The following is a 24012-nucleotide window of genomic DNA, read 5'->3' on the forward strand; positions in this document are numbered from 1 at the left end:
GCCTTCCCCAGTGTTTCCCTATGGACAAGCAACCCCTATACAATATTGCCCTATGGGCAAGGATTCCCCAATGATTCCCTATGGGCAAGTACTGTCCTATCTCTGCTCCTTAGGCCCTTCCTAACTGCAGAAGTGACCCTGGACCTACCGCCGCTGAACTTTGGAGGCTCCTAGCCCCAGGCACTCTGCACATGCTCAGAGGAACCCTTGCCCACCTTCTCCACTTGCTCCGCCAGAGCCACCAGGTCCGAGGGCCGAGCCTTCCGAGCGGCGGGAGCCAGTTGAAACTCCGTTGGGCTCCTTTCGACCAACGCCGAAGCCTCCGAAGCCTTAACCTGGGAGAGCTGCCCCCCGGAACCTTCCTCTCCGGGTCCCGTTTCCGCCCGAGCCGCCATTGCCGACGCCATTCCTTGCCCTCTGAAAGGCTTCCCCTCACTCCGCGAAAGGAGGCGTGGCTTACAGTCAGCGAGGGAGGAGCTCTCCGCTGGCCAATGAGGATGCGAGGAAGATGGACCAATCACCGAGGAGGCAGGCGGGGCATGTGAACATTCTGTGGGCGTGGCAGCCTCTTCCACCTTCGCCAAACAGAAGGGTGAAATAACGGAACTCGTCAAGTAGCACGTAGAAGTGCGAACATTATAGAGTGAACCGACCCTCGGCGGGTTTCCGGGTTTCGCAATTAAACATTAAGTTTCCAAACTACGTGGCCCTTGATATTATGAGCCTCACAACGCCCCTGTGAGGTAGGCTAAAGAGGAAAAAAAGGAAAGTGTAGCTGCTTCCAACTGCTCTGCCAACAGTTTGGTGCGGAAAGTCACTGGGGCGTGGCTTCATAGAGATGAGGCGTGGCTTCAGGGAGGGGCGTGGCCAGGAGCATCTCTTTCTCTGCGGCATTCATTCTGATCCTCCAGCCTTGACTCCTGGGATGCTCTGCCCGTGGATTGATGCTGAAAGAGTCGTGGGGGCGTGGCTTCATAGAGATGGGTGTGGCTTATAGGGAAATTGGGCGTGGCTTCAGTGAGGGGGCATGGCCAAGAGCATCTCTTTCTCTGCTGCATCCATTCTGGTCCTCCATCCCTGACTCCTGGGATGCTCTGCCAACAGATTGGTGCTGAAAGAGTTATTTGGGGCGTGGTTTCATAGAGGGGGCGTGGCTTCTGGGAAGATGGAGCGTTGCTTTATATGGATGGGCGTGGCTTCTAGGGAGATTGGGCGTGGCTTCATAGGGAGGGGCGTGGCTTCTAGGGAGATGGGGCGTGGTTTCATATGGAGGGGTGTGGCTTGCTAGGGAGGGGCGTGTCCAGGGCCTGCCTTTCTCCCTTGTGTCCCATGGCGCTGCGCTGGCTGCTCTGGGTCCTTTCTCCTTGGCTGCTGGGAGGAGGCTCTGCCGCGGAGGCTCCCTCTTCCTTGCCTCTGCCGGCGGATGCTCTGCTGTCGGCCGGAGCGGAGGCTTACTCCCGCGGGGACTGGCCCGCCGTCATCCTCCAGATGGAGAAGGCGCTCCGGGCCAGGGAAGCCCACCGGGAGAGGCTGGTCCTCTGCCGGCAGAGCTGCTCTGCCGACGACGGGCTCCAGAGCCAGGGCTCTCCTTGGCCGGAGGCTTCTGCTGCTGGGCCCCAGAGGCGCCCGGTGGAGGACCTGCTCTTCTTCCGAGGGCTGCTCCGGAGGGCTGCCTGCCTCCGGCGCTGCTTGCCCCCAGACAGCTCCCGCTTCCAGCTGGGAGAGGAGGCCGAGCTGGAGTTCCGCAAGCGCAGCCCTTACAACTACCTCCAAGTGGCTTACTTCAAGGTCAGAGGAAACGCCTACGGTCTGGTCTGCACTGCAGGATTAATGCGCTTTGGCACCGCTTTAATAGCCAGGGCTCCATTGCTTTGGGATCCTGGGGTTGGTCAAATAAAAGAACTAGGCTCTGATCTGCACTGCAGAATTAATTCACTTTGGCACCGCTTTAGTGGCCAGGGCTCCATTGCTATGGCATCCTGGGATTTGTCAGTTAAAAGGATCTAATCCGCATTGCTTGAATGGCCAGAGTTGCATTGCTTTGGAGTCCTAGGATTGCTCAAAGAATACATTTGGGGCCATCATAAATGATGACTGACAGGTCAGTCTCTGCAGCTGGAGAAGCATCCCTTTCCCAGCCAGAGAAGGTTGGAAACTCCAATAGAGTGGAGCCTTGGAAAGATGACTTTGGGCCTGTTTTTGCAGCTGGGGATCTCCCTCCTCCTTTTCCTCTGCCACATGTTCCTTCCATCCTCTAGGAAAGCCTCTCCCTCCTCCCCTTTTCCTTCCCTCTCTCCTCTGCTTCCTTCCCTCTCTTCTTCTGACTCCTTCCTTAGGAGGGGCTTCCTTCTTGGGTGCCACGTATCAAACAAGGGGCTGCACCAAATCCAATGAAGGAGAAGAAGAAGAGAAGGATGTGGGCTCTGATGGCTTCAGAATGACAAAACCAGAAAAGCCAATGTGGGAAGAGCCTGGCTCTCTTCTTTCCATCCCTCTGGCCAGACCCATGCGCTGCACATTATGGCTTCCTAAAGAGAGATGATGGAGTATATAGGGCAAGCTGTGAAAGTGGAGTTAAAATGCTCTCCAGGATCTTTAACTGTAATCAGAACAACCGACATTTTGCAAATCATGGACGAAGAAGAGAAAGATAGATATATACGGGATGGAATATATAATGACAGAGGGAAGGAGAAAGTTTCGGGACAGAACAGTTGCACATAATAGTGATAATGTATTTTGATCCCAGGTCTTTAAGATGAATGGGAATATATATATATATATATATATATATATATATATAATATGTATATATTAAATATATATATTAAATATATATATTATAATATAGTGTGTATATATATATATTAAATATATATGTATTATTTTATATAAATATATATATATACACTATAATATATATATATATTTAATATGTACATGTTATATTAAATATATATAATATATACACTATTATATATATATAATATGTACATGTTATATTAAATATTATATATATATATATATATATATATATATTGACGAGTTGTAATTCTCTTTGATAAAGGACATTGTAGGTCACCCAATGGGTTTCCATGCCCAACCCAGGTTTCGAACCCAGGACTCCAGAGTCCTAGCCCAATGCTCAAACTGCTCTGCCACCTTTTCTATGTTTTGTTTAGCATGCAATAATGCATTGTTGTTGTTTGCACTGATGCTTAAAAGTAGTCACTTCTTGCACTTGTTTTTCTTTTCTCGCATTGCTTATGAGCAACTGCTCTTGTGGGAAGGTAAATCCAGATTTGGGACCCTGCAGCAATCCAAATCTCAATCCCCACAATGCAAAAAATATAACATATTGCCCCTAAATTCCTGATTATGTAGGAATCATGGTTGCCATGCTTTTAGGCCTTTCATTTCCCCCCCTTAAATATACTTCGAATTCTCTGCTTTAGACTTTTTGCCTCTAGTTCTCCATCAATTAAAACTTTGCTCCTCCACTAAGTGGCTGCATTCCTTGTGCATTCCTTGTGTCTGGGTATGTCTGCACTGAAGAAATGATGCAGTTTGACACTACTTTTAGTGCTGTCGTTCTCTTCTATGGAATCCTAGGATTTGTAGTTTGTCGGTCTTTAGCCAAAAGCATGCTGATGCCTCACAAAACTACACATCCCAGTACTCTGTACGACGGAGACCTTGCAGTTAAAGTGGTGTCAAACTGCAGTGTAGACGCACTCTTTGTGATCGGTCAACCTGCTCTGTTGTGGTTGCTTGGTGTACATATATACACACACACACCGTTCAGAAAGGGAAAATATACAGTGTTTTGCATCCCAAGGGGATAATGGGATTTATTTTACATTGTATGAACTGTGTGTACAGTATTTTATACTGAGCTTGGCTTCCGGCTCAAAGGCAATCCTGGGATTTGTAGTTTGGGAAGGGAGTTCAAATTCTCAGCTTGGAGATCTCTCACCCGCTCCCTTAAACTACCATTATTATTATTATTATTAAAGCATTTAATACACAGTATAAAATACATTCACATATCATACCCTTTAAACTACCATTCTGAAGGTACCTTGGGCACCTTTGTATACTAGAGGGTTACACCAATTTAATCCTCGGTCTCCATCTTCTCCGGTTGCATTGCTACTTCCTAAGATCCGATCTTGCAGAATCTCTCTTACGTTCTCTGCTTTCCTCTTTCTTTCTCCAGATCAACAAGCTGGACAAAGCCGTGGCGGCCGCCCACACCTTCTTCATGGCCAATCCTGACCACATGGAGATGAGGCAGAACCTGGAGTATTACCAGATGATGGCGGGCGTCAAAGACTCTGACTTCGTGGACTTGGAAGCCAAGCCGCACATGGTGCGCTTACCTATAGCGTATCTATTTTGTGAAAATTTAGTACCTGAGGCAGAAATGGCATAGACAGAGTAGATATAAGCTCCTGCCTCACATAATAGTTCAACATGTTTCAGCGTTTCATATATATATTTAATCCAGAATTGTGAAATGAACCAACTAGGGTCTAATCTGCGCTGCAGAATTAATGTCGCCGGGTGCCACTTTAGCTGCCATGGCTCCATGCAGTGGAATCCTGGGAGTTGTAGTTTGGTGAGGTACAGACAGCCCTTTGAATCCACACATTCTGCACCCACCGATCCAACCGTCCACAGCTTGAAAATGTTCACACACAAATCGGAAAAGCAAACCTTGATTTTGCCATTTTATATAAGGGACACCATTTGATGCCCCTTATATAAATATATATGGGACTGGAACATACGTGAATTTGGGCATCCATGGGGAGTCCTGGAACCAAACCCCAGCGGACACCAAGGGCCCACTGTACTTTGAATTCTCTGTTAGACAGTCCTAATCCACTCCACACAGTATCCTGACTTAATCCTCAATCTCTTGTTTCCAGCTATATTGGGAGCTGTAGTTCAAGGGAGTGCAGTACAGAAGTAACTTTTCCAAGCTCTGTATCCCATTGCTTGCTTACAACATTGTCACTGGTTCTCCTTGCACACTTGTGCCTCTGGCCACAGGTGCCAACTGTGCATGCTCTCTTGTCCTTTCTCATAGCAAGAATTCCACCTAGGAGTGAGCTTTTACACAGAGGAGAAGCCGCAGGCAGCCGTCTTGCACCTGGAAAAGGCGCTGGAAGCTTACTGGGTGGCGGACGCCGAGTGCCGGGCCCTTTGCGAAGGACCGTACGACTACGAAGGCTACAACTACCTGGAGTACACCGCCGACCTTTACCAGGCGATTATTGGTGAGCGCCATGGTTCCAACTGTGCCCTGCGAAGGGAATTTAAAAGAGTGTGTCTACACTACACATTAGAGTATACATACATTATGCCCACTGCAATCTCTTACTTTAAATATTGCCATATGTTATTTTGGATGCTTCCAGTTTGCAATTTGTTTAAGGTGGTTGGTTCGCCCATTTCAGCTTTTATAGAAAGGTTTGGAGTATATATTGCATTACAGTAACCTAAATTCAATCTTGTACATTCCTTTCATCATGATATTAGACTATGTGGCCTATGAGGCCCTAGCTCTGACTTGCCTATAATAAAATCTGGGGCTAAGCCTCTATCTCTCATCCCTTTTGCTTTGACAGACCATTACATGCAGGTGCTGAGTTGCAAGCAAGGTTGCACCACGGAGCTGGCGTCTCAGTCTGGTCGCGACAAGCCCCTCGAGGACTTCCTTCCGTCGCATTTCAACTACCTTCAGTTTGCATACTACAACAGTAAGTTTGAAGCATGTGAGATGGAGAAAAGGGTTTGCTCCAGAGCGGAGGAGGCTTCCGTCTCCAAGAGTCAACCAAATGCAACCAAATGGCTGCAAGGAAATGTTTGCCGCAGTTTGAAGAGGAGATCATACAAATGCTGACAATAGGAATGGGAGGGCTTTGGCTGCTAAAAAGTAGGATAGTCTTTGCAAAATGTTAAGGGGGTAAAGGGGATAAGGGATGCAGAGGTGGGCATTCTCCATCCTGCATTAGATCCAAGGATGTTGAGTGCTGCAGGTTCTTCCCTGCCTTGCCATGGCATGCCCTTGCCACTCTGGTGAGTTGCCTCTCATCCAGGCTTCTGTCCATGGCTGGGTATTACATGCACCATGCAACCACATTTCTGTAAGAGAACAGAGTGCCTGAGGATGGACCACAGTGTCATCCCCAACATTGCTGGAGCGCAACCTCCAGCCTTGCAAGAGAGAAGATGCAGCGTAATAATTATTATTATTGTTGTTGTTGTTGTTGTTGTTGTTGTTGTTTATATCCTGCCTTTTCCAGAGGGAATCAAAGCGGGTTACATAATAAACCACAATACAATTTTGGGGATGGGATAGTTGACAACTTAGAAGGGAATGAAATATAGACAGTAATGACTTTATGAATGGTGCTTGCTTTCCTAACACTTGCATTTCCCCAAACTGGTAACATGAATATTCTGCTACTACATAAACCAGTGAACCCATGTAGGTCTGTTAAGCATCCTTTACCCCAATTTAGTCCTCTGGGTTGAGATGGAGCTTATCTCTGTGTTGCAACTCAGCTGTCTTTCTCTCTCTTTCTGTCTCTCTTTCTATTCTGCCTCATCGCCTTTTGAAGTTTCTTTGCTCTGCAACTGCTACCTGAAGGTCAGTGATGGTGTCCTCTTTGGGATTTTGCAACAACCAGTGTCAAATCTGTGTCCGTTTTGCATTGACCCTGTGTGATCTGCGTTGCCCACGGAAGGGCAAGGTTGGCAGAGGGCATTGTAGACCAGTACTACTCAGAAACGGCAATCCCATCATCAGGTCCATGAGCCAGGAAGGAAGGAAAGAAACCGTTATATCCAGTGGATACAAATATTGTACCAGTCCCTGGTCCCTCAAATTGGATAGCCAGAGAGGTACCGGCATAGATTACATTAGAATAGGAACCATTGAATGAACCTCTGGTATTATAGTTGGGTAATATAAGGTCCTGAAATGGTGCTCCCAGAGAAAATGTGGCAAGAGAGTTGGCATCTGGGTGTGGTATTTGTGGCTCAGGGTGGTATTTGTGGCTGCTGTGCGCCTTCAAGTTGTTTCTGATTTATGGCTATCCTAAGATCATAGGATTTTCTTAGGCTGAGAGTATGTGACTCGCCCAAGATCACCCAGTGAGTTTCCATGGCTGAGCGGGATTCAAACCCTGGTCTCCAGAGTCGTAATCGCAGTCCAATGCTCCAAAGTCATAGTCCAATGTCATCCCACCACTACATCATTATGGCTTTTTGTATATGCACAAAAATGGTGGTGTAACATGTTGTTAGCTAAAAATAACAATCAAATTACTAGGTTGTCGTTACCCCCCAAAAGGAAGACATGCCTTGTCAAATCTGGGTCCAGCATCATGCAATTCAAGATGGGATACAGGAGGCAGTGGTTCCACCCCAAACTTGCTCCATTTCAGACTATACAGTTGTAGCACTTTGATGCCACTTTTAAACTGCCATGGCCACATCTGATTTGAATGGGATTTGTAGTTTGGCGAGGCACCAGGGCTCTCCAGCTGAGAATTCTGAATAGCTCACAAAACTACAAAATCCCTTAAGATGGATCCATGGCGGTTAAAGTGGTATCAAAGTGCTACAGTTGCCTAATGTGAAAAAGGGGCATCACAACCCCAATTTAGACTATTTTGTGGTGTATTTTTCCCTGTAGGGGGCATCCTTTCCTTCCTCATGTGCCAGAAATAAAAATGTTTGTCTAAAGCTGATGGGGAATGGTGCAGCAAATGCAAATTCTGGACCTAAGCATTGGCCAAAGCATGCTATTTGTGGCTAGGGTCTAATCTGAACTGCAGAAATAATAGTGCAGTTTGGCACAGCTTTAACCGGCATGGCTCAATGCTATGGATTTGCTGGGATTTGTAGATGTTTTGTGAGATGTTTAGCCTTCTCTGTCAAAGAGCTCAATTCTACATTCAGAGCTGGAAACCCACTGGGTGATCTTGGGCAAGTCACATATTCTCAGCCTTGCCTTTGGGTTGCCATAAGTTGCAGATGACCTAAAGGCACGCAGCAACCACAAAAAGCACGTTGGTGCTCACACTCCTGTTTCCATCATGCGCTTGACCCGGTGTTCCCTCCTTTCCAGGCGGCGACTACGAGAAGGCTATTGAGTGCGCCAGGACATTTTTACTCTTCTTCCCGAACGACGAAGTCATGAACCAGAACTTGGCTTACTACACAGCTGTGCTTGGAGAGAACCTGGCCAAGGATATACAGCCCAGAGAGGTGAGTATTGCCTCTTGAAAGTGTTCTGACTTTTCCCCTTGGGTCAAGAAGACTGATTGTTCTAGTGACTGTTGGTGCTTTGATTCTGTATTCCTGCATGGCAGAGGGTTGGACAGGATGATGGACCTTGAGGTCTCTTCCAACTTTATGATTCTGTGATTCTGCAGTTATTGTTGCCTTCGAGTCATTTCCAACTGATGGCGACTTATAAGGTTTTCTTGGCAAGGTTTGTTCGGAGGAGGTTTACCATCGCCATCTTCTGAAGCTGAGAGCATATGACTTGTCTAAGGTCATGGCCAAACAGGGAATCGAACCCTGGTCTCCAGAGTCATAGTTCAACACTCAAACTACTATGTCACACTGGCCCACCCATAAAGGCATCAGAGTTACTTAGCGTCACTGCATCTTATGTTAGTAAGTGCCATAGGTATTGCATTCACCTATGCATGAATGATTGAGGCACAGGATTCAACATGTATGTGTAAATGGGCTTCAGATATTGTGTAAATCCCTAGGCAGATGTTTCTTTGGCAATGAAACTTGAATGGGTTGGGCTCTTTTCAGAGGGGTCTGTGTTTCATTCATAGCAAAAGAAATGCACCTAAAGCTTACCAGATCACCAACAGAGGATTGCCCTCCGCTTCTATCCATGTTTCCTGGCTGCTATTTGAGCCAATTGGTTTGACTTGACCACTCAACTCACCTGTTACCTTCTTGCACCTTTTCAGAACGTCCAGATCTACCGGAGGCGCAGCCTTCTGGAGAAGGAGCTGCTCTTTTTCGCCTATGATGTCTTTGGGATCCCCTTCGTGGACCCGGTGAGCCAGGGAATGGGGGGGGGCAAAGGCTGAATTGTGAAGTCGAAGGCTTTCATGGCCGGCATCCATAGTCTTTTGTGGGTTTTTAGGGCTATGTGGCCATGTTCTAGAAGAGTTTATTCCTCAAATTTCACTAGCATCTTCAGAGAATGAATCAACGTCAGGAGTAAACTCTTCTAGAACGTGGCCACAGAGCCCAAAAACCTAACGGCTAAATTCTTAGAGGGTGGCAAAGGCATGTGGACCAAACATCCCATCAGATTTTAGTTTTGGGCTCTTACTACTAAGCCATGGGAGGAGCATTTATATCTTTTAGGATGGGAAGGAAAAGCCCTGCACACAAATAGGGGCATTAGCAGGACATTGGAAATGACCGTCTGGGAATACCTGAGTATTTGCCTACCTCTGCATTCAGCAGAGACATCTGTAATGTTTTGCAAGAAATGTGACATTTTGGGCTTTTTTAAGGAACGGCAACCTTGACAAGGAGAGCTGTAGAGAGCGCATTAAAGTGCAGAGCCCTGCCCTGCAAAGCTTCCAGTATAAATGTTGATATTGTGTTAAGACCCAAACTTGGAAGTGATACAACATCCAGACAACCAGCAACTATGCTTCGATACTGTGATAGTGTGTTAAGGCCAATGTTTGGAAGTGGTACAACATCCAGACAACTAGCAACCATGCTTTGATAGTGTGTTAAATGTTCATAGTGTGTTAAGACCAAAGCTTGAAAGTATTGCAGCATCCAGAATCCCACTGACAACCAGCAACCATGCTTCGATAGTGTGTTAAATGCTGATAGTGTGTAGCCTGGAAGTTGGTTCAGGGGGGGCACTAAAAATGTCATTACAGCATTTAAGTTTTCTCCCACCCCCACAATCTTGTCTTTAAGGACACATGGACTCCTCCGGAGGTGATCCCCAAGCGACTGAGAGAGAAACAGAAGTGAGAGTCCTTTGAATCACTTTTCTTTGCTTGTGCCTCTGGTTCTTCTCCCTCGTCTGCCTTTCAGCTCAGAGCCAAATTGTATTTAATACAATTAATCCATGGAACATCCATGGATTTTGTTAACCACAGGAACCAAACCCCATCAAGATACCAAGGGCCCACTGTATGTCATTCAAAAAACCCTAGTATTTCCAAGCTTATCCTCACTAACGTCACTAACAGCTGAGACTTGCAAGATGCATTTCACACACTGCTAAAATCTTACAAAGAGCATTTGGATGCCCCAAGATGTGGTGCCTGATGGACATCATCATGATGTCCCTCACCTCTGGGATGAGTGGAGATTTGAACTCTGCTCTTCCCTGGCTTCTCTCCCAGACGCTCCAGTTCTGGTCTCCAGCGTTGCCAACTTGTCTCTGCATCTTTTCTCCAGGGTGGAGCGTGAGACGGCGGCCCGCATCTCAGAAGAGATTGGCAACCTCATGAAGGAGATTGAGACCCTGGTGGAAGAGAAAACAAAGGAGTCGTCAGACATGAGCAAACTTGTTCGGGAAGGTGAGAAGGTGTCGAGGAATGTGACGGTGGAGAGTGGGTTAATTCTGTTGTAGATCTTGTATCTCACCTGGATGAGAAGTCCCAAAGCACCTTGGTCACCCCTTGATTTTTTCCACCACCGTAGGAGGACCTTTGGTTTATGACGGCCTCAGCGTCACCATGAACTCCAAACTGCTCAACGGCTCCCAGCGCGTGGTGGTGGACGGCGTCCTCTCTGAGGAAGAGTGTCGGGCGCTGCAGAGGCTAACAAATGTGAGTAACATCCCACCGGTCCTTTTACTGTGGCCCCATTGACACATGGGTTTGGGATGGCTCCACCATTAGGGTGTCCACTATCAGTCTTTCACAGCCTTGCCACCTTTTGTGTGTTTCTTGGGACAACGAGAGATGGAACTTGAGGCCTGTGCTCCTGAAGACTGTGTCCCAGAGCTAGAATCAAGTGTGTGCTGTCTCATGAAATCCAGTGTCCTTTTTGTTCATGGCGCCTTCAGCAAAGGCTGCTTGGAAGGAGATGCAGATGAGCTTCTATGGAGTCTTCTACAAAGCTTGGGGATACTCTAGCTGGAGACCTTGCGTTGCAGGGGAGGTTGGACCCATTGGTCCATGGGACCCTCCACAGTTCTAAGATGGCACCAGAACCTATGAGTGCATGATAGGAACTCGGAAACAGAAGTGTTTAATTTAACATCTCCAGCTGGAGTCTCCTTCTTTGGAAATATTTAAGCAGAGGCTGGATGGCCATCTGTCAGGAGGGCTTTGATGGCATCTCCTTGCATGGCAGAAGGGAGTTGGGATGGATGGTCCTTGGGGTCTCTTCCAACTCGAGGATTCAATGATTCAGAGGGAAGCTACAGAGAAGGCCTTGGGGTGCTGTCCTTTCCTTTGGTCAGAGATGAACAGCTTCTGGGAGCCAACCCCAACCAGAAAGTATCATATACAGACCTCTTTCTTACTCCTCCCCAGGCAGCTTCTTCTGCTGGAGACGGTTATCGTGGGAAGACCTCCCCCCACACACCCAGCGAAACCTTTTATGGCGTGACGGTCTACAAAGCACTCAAGGTAAGCCCTTGAAATCATGGCGAACTGGGGACTATTATCTGTAATGGCAGAAGACCCTGGAGAAGGAAAAGCATGTATGTCCTCCTGGTTTCTCTGGGGAGAAGTCAGCTAGAGTGACCTCTCCAAGTGGGACAATCTCCCTTATGTATTTCTTTCCTCTGCAGCTGGGACAGGAGGGCAAAGTGCCCATGCATGGTGCCTACCTCTACTACAACGTGACGGAGAAGGTCCGGCAGGTGATGGAGTCCTACTTCCGCCTGGACGTCCCGCTGTATTTCTCCTATTCCCACCTGGTGTGCCGCACTGCTATTGAAGGTAAATGTCTCCTTGGCATGTTGGCACATCCTCTGCGCCGTGTGGGTTTCTTTGGGGTGTTCCTGGTGGGACCAAGTTTGCAAAGAAGGAACAATTTCTGGTTTTCTTATATGCTCAAGAAGGTCAGTGCCCTTGATGGTCCTCTGTCACAGTGCTTCTTAAGCAATCTGATGTTGGGGACTGGCACTTCCTTCCTTCCTAATGTGACCATATTGCTTTGTTTCCAATTTATGGCGACCCTAAGGAGAACATGTCATAGGACCTTATCACACCAGACAAATCCCGCTCAGAATCTGGATTTAAAAGTAGAAAAAACCCACAAATGTGTGTTTGGAGAGGGTTTCAGACAATGTTTCCTCCAAACAGCAATAATACAAAAATAAAGCGAGCAGAAAGTGGACAAAAACGACGCCTTTTTACTTTCAGGAACATATTTGCTATATAGCAAAGTACAATAACATCCAAATTTCACCAAACAGTGATACATTTCTTTTGACCGGTCAAAGAAAGCTATCACTGTTTTGTGGGTTTTTGGATGTTGTACTTTGTTGCAAACTCAGAGATGGATGGATGGATACATGGATGGGTGGATGGATTCACCATGATAGAGTCTCATGCTCCTGCCTGTCTCTTCCCATAGATAAACAAGAGGACCGAGTGGACCCCAGCCATCCTGTGCATGTGGACAATTGCATCCTGAATGCAGAAGCCCTGGTGTGTGTCAAGGAGCCTCCAGCGTACACATTTCGGGATTATAGGTAATGGCTGTTGGAAAAGGAGGGGTAAAAAACACTCCTTTTTGCAAACCTCTCACTAAAATGGCCTGGCTGCTATGTTTCTGTGATGGCGTCTGCAAAGACTTCTGCTTGTTGGTCCTTCTCAACAGTCATCATAATGTCTCAAGAGCTTTTCAGACATGGGTAAGCCACTGCCACAGGCTGCATCCGCACTGCAGAAATAATCCAGTTTGACACCACTTTAACTGCCATGGCCCAGTGCTATGGAATTTGGGGTGTTGTCGTTGATTATGGCACCAGATCACTCCGACAGAGAAGGCTAAACGTTTCACAGTGCTACAAATCTTGGCATTCCATAGCATTGCAACGTGGAAGCCAAACTGAATTAATTTCTACAGTGTGGACAGACAACATGCCTGGAAATATTGCACCTTCCCTTGATCAGATTAATGGTGTGAAAAGATGAGTCCGATGGTTTCTTTGCTCTACTAGATTTCATCTTCCAGCAGAGAACAAAAAAAGTACTGAATAAGATCTGCTATCTTGTTTTTACATCTCATTCCAGTGCCATCCTCTATTTAAACGGGGATTTTGAAGGCGGTGCCTTTTATTTCACTGAACTGGACGCCACGACAATCACGGTGAGTGGATCGCTTCCGTTTATGAGCAAGGATTGTATCTATATATGCTCTGGTAACGGTTTGTATTTCAATATATTCTATTTTGAATTATAACTGTTTCAGTCCTTAAAATGGTTTAATGCCACTCCTGCACCCCTAAAGCAAGGAGAAAAGTGAACTTGGACCAACAATCCCTGATTCAGCCCAGCACCTTATTTTGGTACCTTCTTCTCTCATCGACCATGTTTTGTCTTCAGGCGGAAGTCCAGCCCCAGTGCGGGCGAGCGGTGGGTTTTTCCTCCGGCGCGGAAAACCCACACGGCGTGAAAGCGGTCACCAAGGGCCAGCGCTGTGCCATTGCTCTGTGGTTCACGCTGGATCCGCGCCACAGCGAGCGCGTAAGTAGTTTGCTCCTGGACCTCTCTCTCTGAGTCCGTCCACACTACAGAAATAGCCTGGTTTCACAACACTTTAACTACCTTGGCTCATTGCTGTGAGGTTTTCCATTGTATTGAGCCATGGCAATTCGAGCAGTATCAAACGGGGAGATATTTGGCCTTCTTTGTAAGAGAGATGTGTTGCCACAACCAATTACAGTTCCCGGTATACCATAGATTGAGCCATGGCTGTTAAAGTGGTGTCAAACTGGATTATTTCTGCAGTGTGGATGCAACCTGGGCTGAAATCTCCTCTCCACAGACTTTCTGCATCTGATCTCACTTGGTATGACTTCTCATGCAATGTTGTGATCAAATGAAGAGTTCATTATATTTTTAATTGTATTGTTCCTTTTAATTGTGAATCCCAAATCTGGGAGGAAAGTGGGATATGAATACATATAATAAATAAATGAATTGCTGCCCATCTGACCCATTTGTGAATTGGTCAAAATGGAAAGGAGGATAGGAGAAGGAAAATATGCAAAGTCCAGCGGCTCTTGCAAAAGTCAGAAAGTTCTTAGGAGTTACTTGAAGCCAAAGTTGAAGCTTAAAAGGCCACAACAACCCAACAAATAGAATGCAAAGGTATAGTAGAATTGGTAGTAGAATTCAAAGATATAGCCGTGTTAAGTCTGTAGAATAGTATAAAGAGAGCTCTTGTAGCACCTTTGAGACTAACTAAACATAATTTGCTTTATGCTGCTTACAAGGCATCCCTTGGAGGATGAGATTCAAACCCTTGCACCTTCGGTTAGCTGGAAAGGGAAATGTGGCTCCCTTACTATGAGAAAAAGCAAATTAAAAACATCCACATAGAAAATCTCTGTGCAACATCAGCTCTTACATTTGCAGCCGCTAGTTCAACAATGCAGCTTTGTTGTCCTAATAGCAGGAGTTGCTTTGCTGTTTCTGGAAAGTAATATACAGTGGGGACGTTGTTATTGCATTACCTGGACAACCTGCCAATTGTTTCTGAACGCAATTCTGTTTTATTGCCTTTTTAAACTGCGGGGTAGGAAAACATCTGCCCCGGCATTCCTATTTTTGCAGAACTAAAGGCCTCCAAAATGTTACTAAGCTTGGAAAAGTAACATAGGCCCTATACAGACAGGCCAAAATAAAGCTGCTTCGAATCACTTTGGAGGTATGCTGTTTAAATGATGCATGCATCCTAAGAGTCCGGGAGCCATGCCAAAGCCATGCTCCAGTCCTAAGTACTGCAGCTTGGCTTTGGCGAGGCTTCCAAACTCTTAGGATGCATGCATCACTTAAACAGCATACCTCCAAAGTGATCCGAAGCAGCTTTATTTTGGCCTGTCTGTATGGGCCCTAAATCACTGTTACTTGTTGCAGGGTCTTTCACATGGCCCTTGGTGTCTTTTTGTAGACCTCATGGTGCACTAGGGCATCAAAATGCTTTGCCCTCCAAAGGACTTCAAGAGGGCATGGGGGATCATTTGCGTCACGCTTCCCATCTTGCAGGGCATTTTAGACCCAGGAGAGACCTTTTTCTCAAACAAAATGGATTTTCTGTTTACTGTTGTTGTTGTTGTGGTTGTTGTGTACCTTCAAGTCATTTCCCACTTATGGCAACACAGGGTTCTCTTGGCAAGATTTGTTCAGAGGGGGTCTGCCATTGCCTTCTTCTAAGGCTGAGGGAGTGTGACTGGCCCAAGGTCACCCAATGGGTTTCCATGGCCAAGCTAGGATTCAAACCCAGGTCTCCAGAATCATAGTCCAATACTCAAACCACTACACCACACTGGCTTGAATTGCACAGCCGGTTAAATTGCATTTTAATATGAACCTTTTGGTACGCCGAACTCCTTTTTAATTGTTTTAATGGGTAAGCCTCTTTAAATCCTGATCTGGAGAGATTACAGTGGTATCAGTTGGGTTTTGGTTCCAGGAATGCCTATAGGTACCAAAATCCAGGGATGCTCAAGTCCCATTAAATACAATGGCATAATAAAACAGTGTCCCTTCTATAAAATGACAAAATCAAGGTTTGCTTTTCGGAATGTATATTTTGGGCGAATATTTTCAATCCGCGGATGGTTGAATCCATGAATAAAACATCTATGGCTATGGAGAGTGGTGCCAAAACCAAAGCAGCTTTACTTTTGCACCATCCTTTTTGGAATCGCTCTGTATAAAATAAAGCAGAGGAGGAAGAGGGATGAGAACACACTGGCAGCTTTTAAGTCCCTTTTTAAGAATACAATGCTGCAATACCTCTCCCATGCATTGCAAAGGCCTGTCTCTTCTTTTCTCACTTTCTGCAGGAGAGGGTCCAAGCAGACGACTTGGTGAAGATGCTCTTCAATACAGAAGAAACGGAGCTGCCTCTGGAGCAGACGCCGGTGGCGGAAGGGCCACCGCCAAGCCCAACGAAAGCTGCCGGAGAGAGCCCTAGTTTAGGGAAAGATGAACTGTAACCCTCTTTGCCCTGGCACTACGCCCTCCATGGAGCCCAAGGAATGGCTCTTCTTGAACCATCAGGACTTCAGATGCTTCTTGAACCATCAGAACCATCAGAACTTCAGACACTCTTTCAGGAGAGGAAAGAAACTGAAACACAGAAAGAGGGATCAGCCTGTGGACTGGGTCCTTTGCTTGGCAAGCAAGCAAGACTGAGAGTCTCCTAGTGCCCAATATATATTTCCTTTGGACTCAATGGCTTTGTGCCTTTCTGTGCTGGGGACATATTTCCAATTGCACCACTTCTCTCTGATTTCCTGGTTGTTCTGCATCTCCAAGGATGGCGCATAGGCAACCATTGGTGTGAAGGGGGAGCCTGTCCACAAAATATAGAGCATGGAGAACCACATTGTTAGAAGCATCTCATGGTTTGGAAGCCTACATTTGTCAATAGACCTCAAATTCCTCTTCAGTATTATTACTGCAAAAAATATTATTACGCTGCCTTTGTTGGGGCAGCACCTAGTATCCCCATGGAATGGGCTTCGGTTCAACTTGAATCATTTCCCAACCCAAGTATAGCAATGTGAAGCCAAAGGCTTTCATGGCCCGCATCCGTGGGTTTTTCTGGCTATGTGGCCAGGGTCTAGAAGAGTTTATTCCTGATGTTTTGCCAGCATCTGTGGCTGGCATCTTCGTGGAATGCAAGTATAGGGAAACAGTAAAGCATTTTGTTTTGGTCCCGCGAGAGCTGAGTTCTAAATTTCACACATCTCATTGAGAGGCCATGGGTCAATCCATGTCTCAGAGCATAACCAATAAAGGTATCTATTGGTTAGCCCAGTGTGCACATCCCTGAGATCCATGGTACCCCCCCAAAATTAAGGTGGATGTCACTTTTGTCCAGGATCCTTCCTACACAGTTGCTGAATAAAATGTTTCCTCTTTTTGTATCTTTACTTTATTCATTCCAAGCATCACTGGAGAAACCAAGGAAAGGTTAGCCTAGTTTTGCCAAGGGCTGTTCGGCAGTTGCCCCTTGTTGGATAACATTCACGGACAACCAAAAGCAAAGGTATATTTAAGGTTGTTGTTGATAAACAGTTGTTTTAAAGCAAGGCAGTAAGGATATTTGGAGGACTGGAATGCCGTAATTATGGTGCCGCAATAGAAAATAGGCAGTTTTGTGCAAGAAAGGGAGTTGCGAAAGATCAGTGCCACAAAGGAACAGAGAAAGAAGAGAAATAGATGTTGGCAAGAGAACTGAGCAGGTTTTTTTTTATGGGGGGGGGAGTCTTTTTAAAAGCAGAGAAAAGTCAGGGAAGGTCTTGAAGGAAAGAGAGAGACAGTGTTGGGACATTTGGTGGAAAGGCCAAGCCAAATGGTATCCTGAAGCCCTTTCCTATTACTTCTCATGCTTCCAGCATTTCACAGCTCAAACAATGGGACCCAAGAAACATCAGAGTGTGGTCAACATGGTGAAAATGTATCAATGCGGAAGCACATAAGCCAGCATGGTACAGTGGTTCAAACATCAGACTACAACTTTGGAGACCAGAGTTCAATTCCCAGCTTGGCTGTGGAAACCCAATGGGTGACCCTGGGCATGTCACACTCTCTCAGCCCCAGGGGATGGCCATGGCAAACCTCCTCTGAACAAACCTTGCCAAGAAAACCCCACGACGGGGTCGCCGCCGCTGCCAGAGTCATCATCCCAATGCCCAAACCACGCTAGCTCTCGCCATTACCTATGGCACAACCCTTCAAATATATCCCTCTTCTTACCATATATACTCGATTATAAGTCGAGGGCAGCTTTGGGGGCGACAGTTATCTATTTTGATATGACCCGTCGGGGGTAAAACTTAGGGGCATGCAGCAAAGAATCTCAATAGCGAAGCAAGGGGAAATGATGCCAAAGAACTTACAAAATTCAGGTAGGCATCCCTATTTGGGCTTACCCTAAAGGCTGGATGGTTGAGCGAGTAGAGCGGGGTCAATGCTTCCAGGACACTAAGGGATTTTGTGCTGACGTTCATTCTTATTTTAAAGGAGGAGATGATGGGCAATAGGAGGATAAGAAGCCAAAGTGCCCAATGCTTTTGGCATCCTGGCCCTGGGCTGTAAGTTCTCCATCGCTCCTCACCTGACGCATCTCCTCCCTCCTGGAAATATTTAACTTTCCTGCCTCATTAGCAATCCGCTCACGGTCCCTTTGCCCTTCTTTGTTTGCAAAGGAGCAAACTGGACAATCACCTATCGTTCAACGCAAAGGCTTTGTAGCTGGAAAATGTCTCCCATCCAATGCGACTTAAACATTAGAGGGACATATGACAGAGGTTAGCATCCTATAGTTCCCTCTATAGGGTTGCCAGATTGGGAACTGGAGGGGGCTCCTGGACCTTAGTGCAATGATTTGAGCGCTAGACTAGGACTCTGGAGAATAGGTATGTAGGGAGATCTTGTAGCACCTTTGAGTCGCATTGAAAGAAAGAAGTTGGCAGCATGAGCTTTCCTAGACTTAAGTCCATTTCCTCAGATGCATATACTGTAGTGGAGTGGAAGCCAGGGACAGGCATATAAATGCTTGAAGAGGTTGATGGATGTCCACTCCATTCAGCTAAACTTGGTGCTTTCCATAGTGGTACAATTCAGAGATAGCTGTGTCCGTCTGCAGAATCATGATGTAGAAAGAGAGCTGGAAAACAGGGTTCAAATCCTGGCACGGTCACTGGGTGACAGTGGGCAAGTTCCACACCGAGGATGGCAACGGTGAGAAGTTTCTGAAGAAACCACTATTATCTGGACTGAAAAGAACACAGCCCTCCATATCCACGGATGTTTTTATCCACTGATTCAAGCATCCACTGCTTGAAAATACTCAAAAAGCAATCCTTGATTTTGCCATTTTATATAAGGGACACCATTTTACTGTGCTGTTGTATATAATAGGACTTGAGCATCCGCGGACTTTGGTTCTGGTCTTGCAGTGCAACTCTATGGACAACATCTGCCAGACATTGATCCTAGAATCACACTGGAAGACCTACAAGTGCCTAGAGAAGGGTTTTCTCTAGGAACGTCTAGGTTCCCCAACACATCTCTATGGTCAACTTTGGGCAGATTTGCGCCAGAGGACTTCAGAGATTCCTAGAGAGAACATACTGATCAAAGGTGCAAATGATCAAACCCACAAAAGTCAATGCCACAAATGTGGAAGGTCGACTGTTTAACCTTGGGTCTGTTGGAAACTTTAAGCTATGACATGGTTTAAGAAATGGCATGTTTCGATATGACATGGCCTCATTTTGCAGGGCCACAGGCCACAATGGGCATTTGGGAAGGCTTGATCTGAAACCTGCTCTCTCCCCACACTTTGCCCCCTTCCTTCAACTCCTGCCCTTTGTCTGCAAAAGAGGCCTGAGCTGCATGCTAATGCGGGTAACCTTTACGGTCTCCTTCTTCGCTGGCTTTGTGGCCTGCTGTTTTGCGGGGGCCGCCTGGCATTTGCGCTGGAATCCGGGTGGGCTCGGTTTGTCAACAAAACAAGCCATTGAGAGGACAGGATGGCACTCTGAGCGTTTGGCTTCTCTTTCTCTGGTTGCATTTGAATCTTCCCCCCTTTTGCAAATGTGTGTTCAAATTGTCCAGAAAGAATGCTCCCTCCTCCTTCGCCTTTTTTGCATTTTGGTGAAAACAAAGTGTACAGTGCGCAAAGGGGGGCCCTCTGGAAGGAAGCCAGGGCTCAAAGCATGCCTGGCACATTCCTGCCTAAAGCGGTTTGCAAATGGTTGCCTCGGAGGAAATCGCTATAGCTGTGGCACAGCATGCCCTCCAATATGACATGGGCACAAAACCAGGACACGTGTGGTCAAGTTTGCAAAAGGAAATGGTATCCAGAATCCACAAAACAGCGCAACCTTTGTCGGACCGAACACAATGTGCCAAATTCGCCATGCAAGCTTTCAAAGCTTCGCTGGCATCTTCAGCGAAGGTGTTCACAATCCTACTGGAGAAACTGAAAAATAAGACCAGGTTAGAGCCACAGACCTACATTTTGTCCAGATGTTGTTGTTGTTCTTGGTTGAGATGGTTGAGACGAATGTATGGAAGGTATGAATGTATAGAAGGAAAAGGTACATGGAAATGAGGGGAAGTTGAAGAAGGCCAAAAGACTTGAAGGCAGGTAAGAACAAGAGATGCGTCCGTCTGGGCTTTGCTTCTGGGTGCCTTGCAACCAAGAGAAGAGTGGGCAAGTCCCATTGTCTCAGCCTCAGAGGATGGCAATGCCAACCTCCCTCTAAAGAAACATGCCAAGAATAAACCTGTCATACTTCAGGTTGCCATAAGTTGAAAAAGACTTAAAAGTAGACAGCAATAATCGATGGTCCCATCAGGGCTCTGCTTCTGCCTTAGGTTCATCATAGAGTTGCCATAAGTTCTGCCTTGCAACCAAGAGAAAGGTGGGCAGGTCATGCACTCTCAGCCTCAGAGAATGGCAATGCCAACCCTCCCTCTGAAGAAACCTGCCAAAGAAAACCCTGTGATAGGTTCGCCGTAGGGTTGGCACAAGTCAAAATAGACTTGAAGGTAGACAGCAAGAATAGATGCACCCACCTGAGCTTTGCTTCTGGGTGCCTTGCAATCAAGAGGAGAGTGGGCAGGTGGGCATCCTAACTGTGCCTCCTCTGAAGAGACCTGCCAAGGAGAGGTATGACTTGGGGTTGCCATAAGTCAGAAAAGAGTTGGCGGTGGACAGCAAGGACAGGTGGAGCCATGGTTGCCTTGCAGCCAAGAGAAGTCATTTGCAGTCACTAGGGCATGGACAGAGGGCAAGTCACATTCTCTCAGTCTCAGAGGATGGCAGGGGCAAACCTCCCTCTGGAGAAACTGTGGCAGGTTTATCCCATAAGTCAGAAAAGAACAAGCCATGGATGCCTTGCAGCGAAAAGGAGGATGGGCAGGTGGGTAGGTGGATATCCTACCCACCCAGCCTCCTTGCCCTGGAGGGGCAGAAGGGGCTGGGCAGGCTGTTTGGCATCCTGGTGGCTCCTCCTGGTGCCAGCCCCTGGGAGGGAGGGATGGAGGCAGGGAAGGAGGAGGAGGAGGAGGGCAGCATTTCTCTGCCATGGCCAGCGCTGGTCTGCAGCTGGTGGGCTACTTCTTGGCGTTGGGGGGCTGGGTGGGCATCATCTGTGCCTCTGCGCTGCCCCAGTGGAAGCAGAGCTCCTACGCCGGAGATGCCATCATCACTGCTGTGGGGCTCTACGAGGGGCTATGGATGAGCTGCGCCTCCCAAAGCACCGGACAGGTCCAGTGCAGGCTCCACGACTCCCTCCTCGCCCTCGACGGTGGGTGCCAGGGCAGGGCAGGGGCAGGGCAGGGGAAGCTGGAAGCAGGCACACAGGGCGCTGGCAGCCACTGGGGAAGGGGCCCCTGAGTAGGCACAGAATGCACTTATTGTCACTAGGGAAGGGTCCCCTGAGCATGCACAGAGGGCACATGATGCCACTTGGAAGCCCTCCCTTCTGTTGCAGGGAAAGGACCTCTGAGCATGGACAGAGGGCATTTGCAATCACTAGGGAAGGGGCCTCTGGTCATGCACAGAATGCACTTACTGCCAATAGGGAAGGGTCACTTTGCCACTTGGAAGCCCTCCCTTCTGCTGCAGGGAAAGGTCCTCTGAGCATGGACAGGGGGCATAGGCTGCCACTAGGGAAGGCTCCTTTGAGCATGCACTGAGTGCATTTATTCTCACTAGGGAAGGGGCCTCTGAGCATGCACAGAGGGCATTTGCTGCCACTAAGGAAAGGCTCTTCTAAGCATGCACAGAATGCACTTACTGTCACTGGGGAAGGGTCACTTTTCCATTTGGAAGCCATCCCTTCTGCTGCAGGGAAAGATCCTCTGAGTATGCAGAGAGTGCACTTACTGTCACTAGGGCAGGGTCCCCTGAGCAGGCACAGAGAGCCTTTGTTGTCACTGTGGAAGGGTCCCCTGAGCATGGACAGAGGCCTTCCTTGCCACTAGGAAGCCCTCCATTCTGCAACAGGGAAGGGCTCCTCAGAGCATGGACAGAGGACATTTATTGTCACTAGGGAAGAGCTCCTCTAAGCATGTGCAGAGGACATTTCTGGTCACTAGGGAGTAGCTGGAAACCTGAGCATGGACAGAGGGCATTTACTGTCAACTAGGGAGCAGCTAGAAACCATGTATACCAAAAGATGTTGTTGTTGTGTGCCTCCAAGTCATCTCCAATGTATGGCAACCCTAAGGTGAAACCTATTACGGGGTTTTCTTGGCAAGTTTCTTCAGAAAGGGTTTGCCTTTAATTTTCTCTAAGGCTGAAAGAAGTTGCCCTTGGCTCTGAGAAAGTGTGGCTTGCCCAAGCTTTGCCAGTGGAGCCATGGCAGTTAGAGCAGAGTCAAACTGGATTGTTTCTGCTGTGCATTTTCTCATGGAAGCTGCAAAAACTGAACCGAACCCTTCCTTGGCTTTACAGTTCATATCCAGATGTCCCGGGCCCTTATGGTGGTCTCGATCCTCCTGGGCTTCGTGGGGGTCATTGTGAGTGTCATTGGGATGAAATGCACCAAAGTCGGGGATGAGAATCCTGTGGCCAAAAGCTGGATTGCTGTTTTGGGGGGTGTCTTCTTCCTACTGGCAGGTAAGTGAAACACTTGCATACCCTATTAAGTTTCACTTTATGGCCCTGAAGTCATCTATAGCAATAGGGATACCTGCTCCGGGTGCAGTCCAGAAATGCACATGGAATGGGTCGTACCAGATATCTTGTCATTTGGGGCCCTTAAATAACATATTCTGCAAGATGGGAAGATGCATTTGGGAGAATATATTATTATTATTATTATTTATTAACCTTTATTTATGAAGCGCTGTAAATTTACACAGCGCTGTACATGCAATCCTTTTAGTTAGACGGTTCCCTGCCCTCAGGCTTACAATCTAAAAAGACATAACACAGAAGGAGAAGGGAGTGGTGACGGGAAAGGGTAAGAGGTCCAGCAGTTCCTCTCAACCTCCGAGGCCTGGACCAAGGCAGATGGACTGAAGGGAGGGCTTGGCTTCAAAATGGAAGGTTAATCATTATCCAGGGAAAATACATACTCACAAGTAGGATAATACATATACAGTACATAGCAATACAGGAAATGGATCGATAAACAGCCAACAACAGAACATCAGATAGTAAGCGACAATTATGCGATGCCTGGGAAGGCTTCTCTGAATAGGATGGTTTTCAACTCCATTTTGAAGCTGGTTAATGAAGTGATGGCTCTTGCTTGTGGAGGAAGAAGGTTCCAGGAGTGAGGGGCAGCAAGTGAAAAGGGGCGAATCCGGGATGGGGCAGAATATAATGGCAAAGCCTCATGTCAGCTGGCTTGGAGGCTTACGAAGGGCCTGATAGCATTATTACTTTTCCGGATCAGAGTTGCATTGGAAATGCTATTCAGGAAACATCAACATGCCACAAAGTTTGGCCATCGTCTGTATTCTCTGTAGATAATCCGAAGGATTCCTCACCGTCGCTTTCTTTCTTTCTAGGTCTGTGCACAATGACCGCGGTTTCGTGGTACGCCGCAAGGGTGACCTACGAATTCTTCAATCCTAGCACGCCAGTGAACGCAAGGTAAGAAGATGGCAAGGGAAGGGTGACATTTTGAATTGTAATTTTATTTCATGATGTTTTTACAGTTGCTGTAATCTGCCTTGATTCCCAATGGGAAAAGGTGGAATATAAATTATTATTATTATTATTATTATTATTATTATTATTATTATTATTATTATT

The 24012-nt window shown here is 47.0% G+C and overlaps 3 protein-coding genes across 4 annotated transcripts in view; 2 read left to right on the forward strand and 1 right to left on the reverse strand.

The window, feature by feature from the left end:
- Window positions 1–457, reverse strand: part of C7H1orf50 (chromosome 7 C1orf50 homolog) — a 5817-nt gene extending 5360 nt beyond the window's left edge. The window contains exon 1 of the mRNA XM_042480513.1: window positions 216–457. Coding sequence (XP_042336447.1) covers window positions 216–407 — 192 coding nt within the window. The 5' untranslated portion in view covers window positions 408–457. The remainder of the gene's footprint in view (window positions 1–215) is intronic.
- Window positions 458–635: 178 nt separating this feature from the next.
- On the forward strand, window positions 636–17152 carry P3H1 (prolyl 3-hydroxylase 1). Of its 2 annotated transcripts, none has more exons than XM_042480178.1 (15): window positions 636–743; window positions 4220–4372; window positions 5096–5285; window positions 5637–5768; window positions 8147–8286; window positions 9015–9104; window positions 9997–10049; window positions 10486–10607; window positions 10732–10859; window positions 11571–11666; window positions 11831–11981; window positions 12622–12739; window positions 13284–13359; window positions 13596–13736; window positions 16064–17152. In XM_042480178.1, the coding sequence occupies exons 2-15, from the start codon at window positions 4265–4267 to the stop codon at window positions 16214–16216; spliced, it is 1698 nt and encodes a 565-aa protein (XP_042336112.1). In that variant the 5' UTR covers window positions 636–743; window positions 4220–4264; the 3' UTR covers window positions 16217–17152. The 2 variants fall into 2 exon arrangements, with proteins under 2 accessions (XP_042336112.1, XP_042336110.1); XM_042480176.1 differs by lacking the exon at window positions 636–743 and adding an exon at window positions 1285–1788.
- A 4175-nt stretch (window positions 17153–21327) lies between these two features.
- The window catches only part of CLDN19 (claudin 19), a 4340-nt gene continuing 1655 nt past the window's right edge, over window positions 21328–24012 (forward strand). Inside the window, exons 1-3 of the mRNA XM_042479433.1 lie at window positions 21328–21550; window positions 22702–22866; window positions 23766–23850. Of these exons, the coding sequence (XP_042335367.1) occupies window positions 21328–21550; window positions 22702–22866; window positions 23766–23850 (473 nt within the window). The remainder of the gene's footprint in view (window positions 21551–22701; window positions 22867–23765; window positions 23851–24012) is intronic.

The sequence above is a fragment of the Sceloporus undulatus genome, chromosome 7 (assembly GCF_019175285.1).
Source record: "Sceloporus undulatus isolate JIND9_A2432 ecotype Alabama chromosome 7, SceUnd_v1.1, whole genome shotgun sequence".
NCBI classification, from domain to species: domain Eukaryota; kingdom Metazoa; phylum Chordata; class Lepidosauria; order Squamata; family Phrynosomatidae; genus Sceloporus; species Sceloporus undulatus.

Coding starts and splice junctions, on each gene's coding strand:
- P3H1 (XM_042480176.1), top strand. CDS start 1,330: ATGGCGCTGCGCTGGCTGCTCTGGGTCCTTTCTCCTTGGCTGCTGGGA. Junction 5,286..5,636: donor CCTTTACCAGGCGATTATTG/GTGAGCGCCATG, acceptor TTGCTTTGACAG/ACCATTACATGCAGGTGCTG. Junction 10,608..10,731: donor GAGCAAACTTGTTCGGGAAG/GTGAGAAGGTGT, acceptor CCACCACCGTAG/GAGGACCTTTGGTTTATGAC.